The sequence below is a fragment of the Dendrobates tinctorius genome, unplaced genomic scaffold (assembly GCF_039654945.1).
Source record: "Dendrobates tinctorius isolate UK_male_01 unplaced genomic scaffold, ASM3965494v1 ptg000014l, whole genome shotgun sequence".
Lineage (NCBI taxonomy): Eukaryota > Metazoa > Chordata > Amphibia > Anura > Dendrobatidae > Dendrobates > Dendrobates tinctorius.
In genome coordinates, this window is record NW_027361682.1 from 21,073,793 (window position 1) to 21,086,235 (window position 12,443).

At 45.1% G+C, this 12,443-nt stretch overlaps 1 protein-coding gene across 2 annotated transcripts in view; it reads left to right on the plus strand.

Moving 5' to 3' along the window:
- Positions 1-12,443, plus strand: part of MAP2K6 (mitogen-activated protein kinase kinase 6) — a 152,056-nt gene that overhangs the window by 100,207 nt on the left and 39,406 nt on the right. For both annotated transcript variants that reach the window (XM_073559978.1, XM_073559972.1), the window contains exon 8: positions 12,044-12,171. In XM_073559978.1, coding sequence (XP_073416079.1) covers positions 12,044-12,171 — 128 coding nt within the window. The remainder of the gene's footprint in view (positions 1-12,043; positions 12,172-12,443) is intronic.

Here is a 12,443-nt window from a genome sequence, read left to right on the forward strand (position 1 = left end):
GCTGCAGAACCTCATACTGCACACCCCTACACTTGAAAATAAAGCCTGCACCTTAAGATGTGGTGAATGCAGTCTATTTATTCCAACTATCAATTGATGTTGATGTGTTAGAGTAGATGAGCAATGTCTGTCCTGGGCGTCCTTTTGGGCAGCTACAGTCATGGCCAAAAGTATTGACACCCCTGCAATTCTGTCAGATAATACTCAGTTTCTTCCTGAAAATGATTGCAAACACAAATTCTTTGGTATTATTATCTTCATTTAATTTGTCTTAAATGAAAAAACACAAACGAGAATGAAGCAAAAAGCAAAACATTGATCATTTCACACAAAACTCCAAAAATGGGCCGGACAAAAGTATTGGCACCCTCAGCCTAATACTTGGTTGCACAACCTTTAGCCAAAATAACTGCAACCAACCGCTTCCGGTAACCATCAATGAGTTTCTTATAATGCTCTGCTGGAATATTAGATCCTTCTTCTTTGGCAAACTACTCCAGGCCCCTGATATTTGAAGGGTGCCTTCTCCAAACTGCCATTTTTAGATCTCTCCACAGGTGTTCTATGGGATTCAGGTCTGGACTCATTGCTGGCCACCTTAGAAGTCTCCAGTGCTTTCTCTCAAACCATTTTCTAGTGCTTTTTGAAGTGTGTTTTGGGTGATTGTCCTGCTGGAAGACCCATGACCTCTGAGGTAGACCCAGCTTTCTCACACTGGGCCCTAAATTATGCTGCAAAATTTGTTGGTAGTCTTCTGACTTCATAATGCCATGCACACGGTCAAGCAGTCCAGTGCCAGAGGCAGCAAAGCAACCCCAAAACATCAGGGAACCTCCGCCATGTTTGACTGTAGGGACCGTGTTCTTTTCTTTGAATGCCTCTTTTTTCTCCTGTAAACTCTATGTTGATGCTTTTGCCCTAAAAGCTCTACTTTTGTCTCATCTGACCAAAGAACATTCTTCCAAAATGTTTTAGGCTTTTTCACGTAAGTTTTGGCAAACTCCAGCCTGGCTTTTTTATGTCTCGGGGTAAGAAGTGGGGTCTTCCTGGGTCTCCTACCATACAGTCCCTTTTCATTCAGATGCCGACGGATAGTACGGGTTGGCACTGTTGTACCCTCGGACTGCAGGGCAGCTTGAACTTGTTTGGATGTTAGTCGAGGTTCTTTATCCAACATCCGCACAATCTTGCGTTGAAATCTCTTGTCAATTTTTCTTTTCCGTCCACATCTAGGGAGGTTAGCCACAGTGCCATGGGCTTTAAACTTCTTGATGACACTGCGCACGGTAGACACAGGAACATTCAGGTCTTTGGAGATGGACTTGTAGCCTTGAGATTGCTCATGCTTCCTCACAATTTGGTTTCTCAAGTCCTCAGACAGTTCTTTGGTCTTCTTTCTTTTCTCCATGCTCAATGTGGTACACACAAGGACACAGGACAGAGGTTGAGTCAACTTTAATCCATGTCAACTGGCTGCAAGTGTGATTTAGTTATTGCCAACACCTGTTAGGTGCCACAGGTAAGTTACAGGTGCTGTTAATTACACAAATTAGAGAAGCATCACAGGATTTTTCGAACAGTGCCAATACTTTTGTCCACCCTCTTTTTTATGTTTGGTGTGGAATTATATCCAATTTGGCTTTAGGACAATTCTTTTTGTGTTTTTTCATTTAAGACAAATTAAATGATGATAATAATACCAAAGAATTTGTGTTTGCAATCATTTTCAGGAAGAAACTGAGTATTATCTGACAGAATTGCAGGGGTGTCAATACTTTTGGCCATGACTGTATGAGGTGTACCTGACTGGTGCTAAAAAAAAAAAAAGTGTTAGTCTGTGTGCTACCCGGCTTTCATTCTTTTTGGTACAGATAAGATATGGATAGACAGATATGGATAAATGGATGGATAAAGCAGATTTCGAATCTGCTTTCGCTATTAAAAACATTATCTATGATCTCAAAAACCTTTCAGGTGATGCGGTTCTTTAAAAAGCTGATCTGCTTTTGCAGCTGAAAAACGTATCCTCAAAAAAACGCAGCAAAAACGCTGTGTGTGAATGTAGCCTTAGATCAGGAATAGAACAGCCATTTATAGGATATTTTATAACTTTCCCAAATTCCTATGAAAAAATATTCAGCACATTCTGCATTGAACTAATGTACCCAATTTATTATATATTTTAGGAGTCGGTCCATTTTATTCCGACTCCACCAAAATGAGCACCGACTCCATGACTCCGACTCCACAGCCCTGATGTTTGCTTGTGGTCTCTGCATCCTACGAATTGGCTTTGCACTCTGCTCTGCATCCTGCAACTTGACTCTGCGCTCTGCATCCTGCGACTTGGCTCTGCGCTCTGCATCCTGCAACTTGACTCTGCACTCTGCTCTGCATCCTGTGACTTGGCTCTTCACTCTGCTCTGCATCCTGCGACTTGGCTCCTCGCTCTGCTCTGCATCCTGCGACTTGGCTCCTCGCTCTGCTCTGCATCCTGCGACTTGGCTCCTCGCTCTGCTCTGCATCCTGCGACTTGGCTCCTCGCTCTGCTCTGCATCCTGCGACTTGGCTCCTCGCTCTGCTCTGCATCCTGCGACTTGGCTCCTCGCTCTGCTCTGCATCCTGCGACTTGGCTCCTCGCTCTGCTCTGCATCCTGCGATTTGGCTCCTCGCTCTGCTCTGCATCCTGCGACTTGGCTCCTCGCTCTGCTCTGCATCCTGCGACTTGGCTCCTCGCTCTGCTCTGCATCCTGCGACTTGGCTCCTCGCTCTGCTCTGCATCCTGCGACTTGGCTCCTCGCTCTGCTCTGCATCCTGCGACTTGGCTCCTCGCTCTGCTCTGCATCCTGCGACTTGGCTCCTCGCTCTGCTCTGCATCCTGCGACTTGGCTCCTCGCTCTGCTCTGCATCCTGCGACTTGGCTCCTCGCTCTGCATCCTGCGACTTGGCTCCTCGCTCTGCATCCTGCGACTTGGCTCCTCGCTCTGCATCCTGCGACTTGGCTCCTCGCTCTGCTCTGCATCCTGCGACTTGGCTCCTCGCTCTGCTCTGCATCCTGCGACTTGGCTCCTCGCTCTGCTCTGCATCCTGCGACTTGGCTCCTCGCTCTGCTCTGCATCCTGCGACTTGGCTCCTCGCTCTGCTCTGCATCCTGCGACTTGGCTCCTCGCTCTGCTCTGCATCCTGCGACTTGGCTCCTCGCTCTGCTCTGCATCCTGCGACTTGGCTCCTCGCTCTGCTCTGCATCCTGCGACTTGGCTCCTCGCTCTGCTCTGCATCCTGCGACTTGGCTCCTCGCTCTGCTCTGCATCCTGCGACTTGGCTCCTCGCTCTGCTCTGCATCCTGCGACTTGGCTCCTCGCTCTGCTCTGCATCCTGCGACTTGGCTCCTCGCTCTGCTCTGCATCCTGCGACTTGGCTCCTCGCTCTGCTCTGCATCCTGCGACTTGGCTCCTCGCTCTGCTCTGCATCCTGCGACTTGGCTCCTCGCTCTGCTCTGCATCCTGCGACTTGGCTCCTCGCTCTGCTCTGCATCCTGCGACTTGGCTCCTCGCTCTGCTCTGCATCCTGCGACTTGGCTCCTCGCTCTGCTCTGCATCCTGCGACTTGGCTCCTCGCTCTGCTCTGCATCCTGCGACTTGGCTCCTCGCTCTGCTCTGCATCCTGCGACTTGGCTCCTCGCTCTGCTCTGCATCCTGCGACTTGGCTCTGCGCTCTGCTCTGCATCCTGCGACTTGGCTCTGCGCTCTGCTCTGCATCCTGCGACTATCCATCTTCCTCTTGATTACATTCCAGAGGTTTTCATTGGGGTTCAGGTCTGGAGATTGGGCTGGTCATGACAGGGATTTGATGTGGTGGTCCTTCATCTACACATTGATTGACCTAGCTGTGTGGCATGACGCATTGTCCTGCTGGAAAAACCAGTCCTCAGAGTTGGGGAACATTGCCTGAGCAGAAGGAATCAACTGTTTTTTTCCAGGATAACCTTGTATGCGGCTTGATTCATATGTACTTCGCAAAGATTAACCTGCCCAATTCCAGCCTTGCTGAAGCATCCCCAGATCATCACCGATCCTCCACCAAATTTCATAGTGGGTGCAAGACACTGTGGCTTGTACGCCTCTCCAGGTCTCCGTCTAACCATTAGATGACCAGGTGTTTGGCAAAACTGAAAGCTATGCTCATCAGAGAAGATTACCTTACTCCAGTCCTCTATGGTCCAATCCTTATGGTCTTTGGAAAACTTCAGCCTGGCTCTCCTTTGCGTCTCTTTGTGCTGTTAATCTGTAGTTGGGAATACTCCTTGGATGGTTCTTTGGAGAACAGGGCATTTATCTTCTTGGCCTCAGCTTCTCTAGTGTATCTCCCTAGTCTTGCAGCGAGTTCTATGAGCCTTTGTTTAGCAGTCTTTAGGACTTAGATGGGGTCAGGCCTTTTTACTTGTCCAGCTTGGTCTTATTTTTGATCTTTACACCCTTCTGTATTTCTCTTAGTTGGCTGACTTCCCTTCCCTACCTTGATCTTTGTCTCCAGTCTTCTTGTCCAAGAGGGGTACGTACTTCTGTTGTTCTTGTTGGTTGTATAGCCATGTGAGCCTTTGCAGTTGATCTCTGGTATTGATGGTATTTAATTTATCTAAGATCTTCTGTTTCAGATCAGCTGCAGTGCTCTCTAGATGCAGGATTGGATTAGCATTTTCAGGGGGTTGCATTTTGTATCTTGCCACCATGTGTTGGACTGTTTCTGAGGTTTCTTTGCACAGTCTTCACCTTGGGTCTTGTCTTGTTTGATAAATTCCTGCTTCTTTGGATCTGGTACTTACTGCTTGCTCTTGTGCCGTTTTGATTAGTGCATGCACTGTAAAAATTCAGAGCTGCAGCCACCGATAGTGACTGTAGACTTTCATCTTAAACCTTGACAAGCCTTCATATTATATAGTGAAGCCCTGTAGCCAATCCTAACAGTGTGTAATATTCTCACTGTCAGGATTCAGCTCTCCATGTTCCAACAGTCATCACATGGCTGCGTCACTCTTGCGATTTTCATACTTGCAGATCCAGAAAAAACAGAATGGGTAGCACTCACCAATCTTGAAATTCCACACTTTATTGGTAACGACTAAAATATCTTCACCGGGAGAGTAAGAAAAGGAGTGTGCAGGTGACGATGCCCGTTTCGCGCTGTGGCGCTTTTACGGGTAACACCGGGTTGATTTGTGTAGCTGGAGTGGGATCAGCAGTGCTGTCCTCCTTCTTTTTTTTTTTTTTTTTTCTATTGGATATATTTTCATACTTGCGTTCACGTGACAACGAGCTTCTCTTCCAGCTTCTGTTTTTCTCTGAACATTGAAATAGGATAAGCAGCTCTTCAGCATATGTACGCATTTCATATGTGCTGGGGGAAGTTCTTGCCCCGGGTGCCAGAAACCTAGATACACCTCTGCTGTCGTGCGCCAGCACACAGATGTCAGCTGCTCGCCTCCGACTGGCCGGCAGCTCCCATGAGTATTGGGGTATGTGCACACAATGCAGATTAGCCTGCGGAATTTTCTGCACAGAATCCGCATCTCTTGGCAGAAAACACAGGGCAAAACGCTTGCGGATTTCATGCGGATTTTTTGCAGATTGTAATGCATTTTTGTTGTGTGAATCTGTTAGGTGATACTGGGAATGGATTCTGTCTGTAAATTTTCTTTCAGGAGGAGAGAGAGGAAAAAAAAATGTGGCACACTAAAAACCACTGCTGCAGATCCGCAAAAAGAATTTACATACTGCTGAAAAAAAATCACTGCAAATCTGCGCATATTTTTCCGCAGCATGTGCACAGCAATTCTTAATTTACCATTGACTAACACTGGCTGTGCTCTACACTGCGGATTTGATGCAATTCCGCGGATCCGCATCAATATATGCAACGTGTGCATATGTACGGTATCAAGGTTTATTTACAGTGGAATACTCCACGCAGGGAGGTAAAAGGTTATACAACATAAATGACAACGGATTTTGCAAGGTGAGGTACAACGGTACAGTTAACGGCAGTTCAGTAGCAAGCGTGATAGGAAGTCCTAAATCTGCAGCTCCGGCTGCGTACTCAATTGCGCCCCAGTGGCTGGCGCTATGTCCTTTCCAGTGGGGCCAAGTAAATGACAATAACCGGTTTTCTGGTGACAGTGGTCAGTCTCCGGTACCTTCCACTGTCCCTAGTCCATATACTGTAGTGGCTGAATAACGTTAAGGGCCACAGTCTTGTTCGAGCCCGGAGTGGCTCTGCAAGTATATGAAGGCCAAGTCAAGTCACAAGTGTCTGGGGCCGAGATTTACTAGCACAGTCAGGGTGTAGGTTACAGTCACGCTACCGGTCTCTTTTCAGGCGGCACACGCACGGTACTCACGATCCTGAAGTGTCTGGCTCCTGGCTTTGTCGGCCACTGGGCACACACTGCCCGTCTCTCTGGTCCCCGCGGTGGGCGACAGCGGTCGCTGGTCTGTGTGGGGCTGGTGCTCCCCGGATGGAGCACTTTTCTCTCTCGCTGCTACAACACCTGGCTCAACTCTGCTCTGTGTGCACGGGTCTGCATGGCTCTGCTCTGCTGACACGGCTCTCCTCTGCACAGCTCTCTGCAGGCGACAGGGGCTCCTTCTATATGGTCCGTCCGTCGCCACACCGGTACTCTCTGGTGGGGTAAGCAGGGCACGCTGCTCAGTGCTCTCTGTGCTGCTCCCCCCGGCGCCAGACTGACTCGCTTCGCGCGCTTTTTCCTTTAATGCCTCTGCTGCTGCGTGCCCTATTCTGGCCCTCCCTGCCTCTCTGGGTCAGCCCGGAAGCTCTGTCTCTCTCCTCTTCCCTCCTGCAGCAGGGGAAGGTCCACCCCACTCAGGCTTCCCCCCAGGAACAAAGGAAGCAGCCTTTCTAGTTCCAAACCCGGCTTGCAGGTACCCGCGGTCCGGTCTATCTCCTTACACACACAACCTTACTGCGCATCCAGTTTCTGCGCGGATATACATTTCAAATGAATGTGTATCTAAGCAGGGCTGTGGAGTCGGAGCTCTTTTTGGAGGAGTTGGTATAAAATGGACCGACTCCTAAAATATATAATAAATTGGGTACAGTAGTTGAATGCAGAATGTGCTGAATATTTTTTCATAGGAATTTGGGAAAGCTATAAAATATCCTATAAATGGCTGTTCTATTCCTGATCTAAGGCTACATTCACACACAGCGTTTTTGCTGCTTTTTTTTGAGGATACGTTTTTCAACTGCAAAAGCAGATCAGATTTTTAAAAAACCGCATCACCTGAAAGGTTTTTGAGCTCATAGATAATGTTTTCAATAGCAAAAGCAGATTAGAAATCTGCTCCATCCATTTATCCATATCTGTCTATCCATATCTTATCTGTACGAAAAAGAATTAAAGCCAGATAGCACAGAGACTAAAGGTACTGTCACACTTAGCGATGTACCAGCGATCCCGACCAGCGATATGACGCGGTCAGGATCGCTGGTACATCGCAAAGTGGTCGCTAGTGAGCTGCCACACAGGCAGATCTCACCAGCGACATCGCAGGGGACGGGGGTCGCTATTTACCTGTCACACTAGGCGATACTGCGTCCTCCTGCCCGACTCCACGCTCGTCTCCACAGGAAGCGCCGCAGGAAGCTGACAACGAGAAACAGTCCTGGACGTTCTCGTGCGATCAGCGATAACCAGCGGGGGAGCGGGTCGCAGGTAAGTATCAGACACAGCGATGTCGCTAGCAATATCGCTATAACGTCACAAGTTATAGCTATATTGCTAGCGATATCGCTTAGTGTGACAGTACCTTAACACTATATGTATATATTTATATCTGACTGGTGCTATATATATATATATATATATATATATATATATATATATATATATATATATATATATATATATAAATATATATAGCACCAGTCAGGTATAAATTATACTTTAGAAATAGATGATCTTGTTGAAGCTGCTTCAAAACACTTTCATATTCATCACATGTGCTGTGTTGTGCGCACGCTGCAGCTGGCAATAAGAGATAGTCTGCAAGAGGGACATGCTGGAAATCTGATTGGAAAAGTGAGGAAATTGGCTATTGCCGCCAGAACCCCTAATATTGATTCCATCTTGAAGAGACGTGCTGGGAAAGGGGCAATTGTCGATCAAGCCACTCGGTGGGGCAGCACTTATTTAATGATTGAGCGATTGCTTGAAATAAAACCGTTTCTTATAGATATGGCGAACCCTCAGGTAACCCTAAATGAAGGTCAATGGACACAGGTGGCTGAATTGAAGGAATTGCTTAACCACCCATTTACCTTGACTAAAAAATTACAAGCTGAAGATTTAACTCCTGGCATTTTCATAAGGGAATGGAAGAACTTGATATTTTGCCTGTCCCAAAGAGGTGGTCTAATCGCAGATGGCATTTCTGCTTCAATGAAACAGAGAGAGACACAGCTATTGGAAAATAAAATTTTTCTGGCAGCTGTTTATGTGGACCCAAGTCATCATATACTGCTTGATGATCAACAGCTTACTAAAGGAAAAGATGCTCTGACTGAGGTAACAGTTAGGATGAGTGGCCTACAGGAGGACTGCCAGGTGCAAGAGGACTTGGGTTCTGACAGTGCTACTGCTGCCATATCTTCTTCCTCATCAGATGAGGCGTTTGACTTTGACAAGTATTTGGATGACATGGAGCAGGCAAAGCATTGCCGTAAGGAAAAAGACTTCACTCTGTCTCCTATAGCAAGCAGATTAACCATATTTCAGCAAAATGTTTCACTTGCTCTCGAAGAAATAGAAAAATTCAACCGTTCATCAAAACTGACTGTGCATGAGGCAATTCCTTCATACCCGGAAATTGTTAGAGATGCTGCCCATGTGGTTACGGCTTTGCCTCCAACCCAAGTTAGTGTAGAGAGGTTGTTCTCTGGCCTTAAAATTATTAGGTAAGATCTGAGGTCATCTCTGAAGGAGGATCTGATGGAGGCAATTCTATTTCTTAGAACAAATTCATAGACTGCACAAATGTTATTTAGTATGTTTTTGCTGAAAACTGTTTTTTGCCACTTACATAGTTTATTGCATAGTGTTATATATGTAATCTATATTACACAGTGTATTAGATATTTACAATTTATTAGTTTTTTGTGTTCTAAAGTTGTATTCCAATAAATATATATTATGTTCTATCTAAATATCTTGATTATTGTATCATAAAAATGATTAAGTGTCTGATGTTCACATTGTACTACAATACATTTTTCACTTGAATATAAGCAATATATGTGGGAGTCGGTGTAGCCCTGTATCTAAGGGCACACATGCTACTGAAATAAAGGACTGCTGGCGTAAATCAATGTGTGGACGAAGGACCACCACATCAAATCCCTGTCATGGCCAGCCCAATCTCCAGACCTGAACCCTGTTGAAAACCTCTGGAATGTAACCAAGAGAAAGATGGATATTCACAAGCCATCAAACAAAGAAGAACTGCTTACATTTTTGTACCAGGAGTGGCATAAGGTCACCCAAAAGCAGTGTGATAGACTCGAGAAAAGCATGCCAAGACGAATGAAAGCTGTGAGTAAAAATCATGGTTATTCCACAAAACTCTTGATGTTGTAGTACATAACTTCAGTCAAATGAGTCTCAGCTATTCATTCCCCAACTACTCCTGAAACCCCCTGACTCCCCATGTATCACCCATAAATAACTTTTTTTTTTTTTTTTAATTTCTCTCGCACTGTATGTTAATCATTTCGGTCCGGTCCGATGCACGTTGTCTGTTTCCTCACTCCACTCCCCCCCTCCTTGGCTGCTGTTAGCAATATTTTCCGTAAATATCGCAGATTGCGTACAGATAGATCGCACATCAGAGGAGAGAGAAATAAGGTCCCCGATCCACCCCCCAGTACCTCCCTGGTGCTCCTCGGCCCTCCTGCTTTCCTCCATGGCACCGCCATCTTCTTCCGGGAAGAAAATGGCAGGCGCATGTGCAGTGCACCCACCGAGATCTGTCGGCCGGCACTCAGCAACAATAGAAAGATTTCTTATTGGTTCATTTTGGTCACTGTGATAGACCCTATCACAGTGATCAAAATAAAAAAGGGTAAATTAACCCTCCCTTTTATCACCCCCTTAGTTAGGGAAAAATAATAAAATATATTTATTTTCATTTTCCCATTTTAGGCTAAAGTGAGTTGGGCTAGAGTTTGGGTTGGAGTTAGGGTTGGGGTTAGGGTTGTGATAATTGTTATGGTTAGGGTTGTGGTTGGGGTTAGGGTTGGTATTACGGTTGGGATTAGGCTTAGGGGTGTGTTGGGGTTACGGTTGGAGTTAGAATTGAGGGGTTTCCACTGTTTAGGCATATCAGGGGGTCTTCAAACTCGACATGTCAGACGGTGCTACCCCCCTCCCGAGCCCCAACTTGTGCCCAAATAGTGGATTACCCCAACATATGGGGCATCAGCGTACTCAGGACAAATTGCTCCACAACTTTGGGGGTCTAATTTCTCCTGTTGGCTTTGGGAAAATAAAAAATTATGGGCTAAAAAAAAATCATTTTTGTGGAAAATAAATGATTTTTTATTTTCACTGCTCGGTGTTATATACTTCTGTGAAGCACTTAAAGGTTCAAAGTACTCACCACACATCTAGATAAGCTCCTCTGGGGGGGGTGTCTAGTTTCCAAAATGGGGCCACTTGTGGGGTGTTTCTACTGTTTAGGCACATCAGGGGCTCTGGAAATGCAACATGAGGCCGCAGACCTCTCCATCAAAGTCTGCATTCAAAAATGGTGTCCCTTCCATGCTCTAACATGTGCCCAAACAGTGGCCTCCCCCCCCACATATAGGTTATCAGCATACTCAGGACAAATTGCACAACAGCTTTTGTGGTCCAATTTCTCCTGTTACTCTTGTGAAAATAAAAATTGGGGGATGAAAATATAATTATTGTGGAAAAAATAGGATTTTTTATTTTTACGGTTTTACGCTATAAACTTCTGTGAAGCACTTGGGGGTTAAAAGTGCTCACCACACATCTAGATAAGCTCCTTGGGGGGGGGGGGGGGGTCTAGTTTCCATAATGGGGTCACTTGTGTGGAGTTTCCACTGTTTAGGAACATCAGGGTCTCTCCAAACGCGACATGGCGTCCGATCTCAATTCCAGCCAATTCTGCATTGAGAGAGTCAAACGGTGCTCCTTCCCTTCCGAGCTCTGCCATGCGCCCAAACAGTGGTTTACCCCCAATTCAGGAGAAATTGCACAACAAATTTTGTTGTTCATTTTCTCTTTTTACACTTAAGAAAATAAAATAAATGTGGTTCTGAAGTAAAATGTTTGTAAAAAATAAAAAAAAAGGTTAAATGTTATTTTTTTTCCTTTCACATTGCTTCAGTTCCTGTGAAACACGTAAAGGGTTAATAAACTTCTTGAATGTGGTTTTGATTAGCTTGAGGGGTACAGGTTTTAGAATGGTGTCACTTTTGGATATTTTCTGCCATATACGAGTAGACCCCTCAAATGACTTCAAATGTGAAGGGTGGTCCCTAAAGAAAATGGTTGTGTAAAATTTTGTTGTAAAAATGAGAAATCGCTGGTCAAATTTTAACCCTTATCAGTTCCTAGCAAAAAAAAAAAAAATTTTCTTTCCAAAATTGTGCTGATGTAAAGTAGGCATGTGGGAAATGTTATTTATTAACGATTTTGTGTGCCATATCTGAGTTAAGGGCATAAAGATTAAAAGTTTGAAAATTGCAAAATTTTAAAAATGTTCGCCATATTTCTGTTTTTTTTTTTTTTCCATAAATGCAAGTTATATCAAAGAAATGTTACCGCTAACATGAAGTACAATATGTCACGAAAAAAGATTCTCGGAATCAGCGGGATCCGTTAAAGCGTTCCAGAGTTATAACCTCATAAAGTGAAGGTGGTCAGAATTGTAAAAATTGGCCTGGTCATTAATCTGCGAATTGTTAACCCCTTAGTGAAGGAGCCAATCTATATTTTCAATTGCAGATGTGAAACCCTCCAATGTTCTCATCAACAAGCAGGGGCAGGTGAAGATGTGCGATTTTGGAATTAGTGGATACTTGGTGGACTCTGTAGCCAAAACAATGGATGCTGGCTGTAAACCGTACATGGCTGTAAGTGCTGCTTTCACAGGCTAAATAAGGGTCTTTATCTATGTGATACGTCTATAGCAATTGTAGACGTTACCCCCTATACATAGAGTGGTGGACGACTCCTAAACTTGGTGCTAAGCCTTTAATGATGTCTATTTTTTCACTTAGGGGTAGCATTCTTTCCCTCCATCCCTGCATCATGGTTTTCCTAGATTTGCTGTGGTTTTTTTTTTTTTTTCTTTTTTTAAATTTCCCCAATTGTGGCTTTTTATATAATTCTTAATCTTCAATTA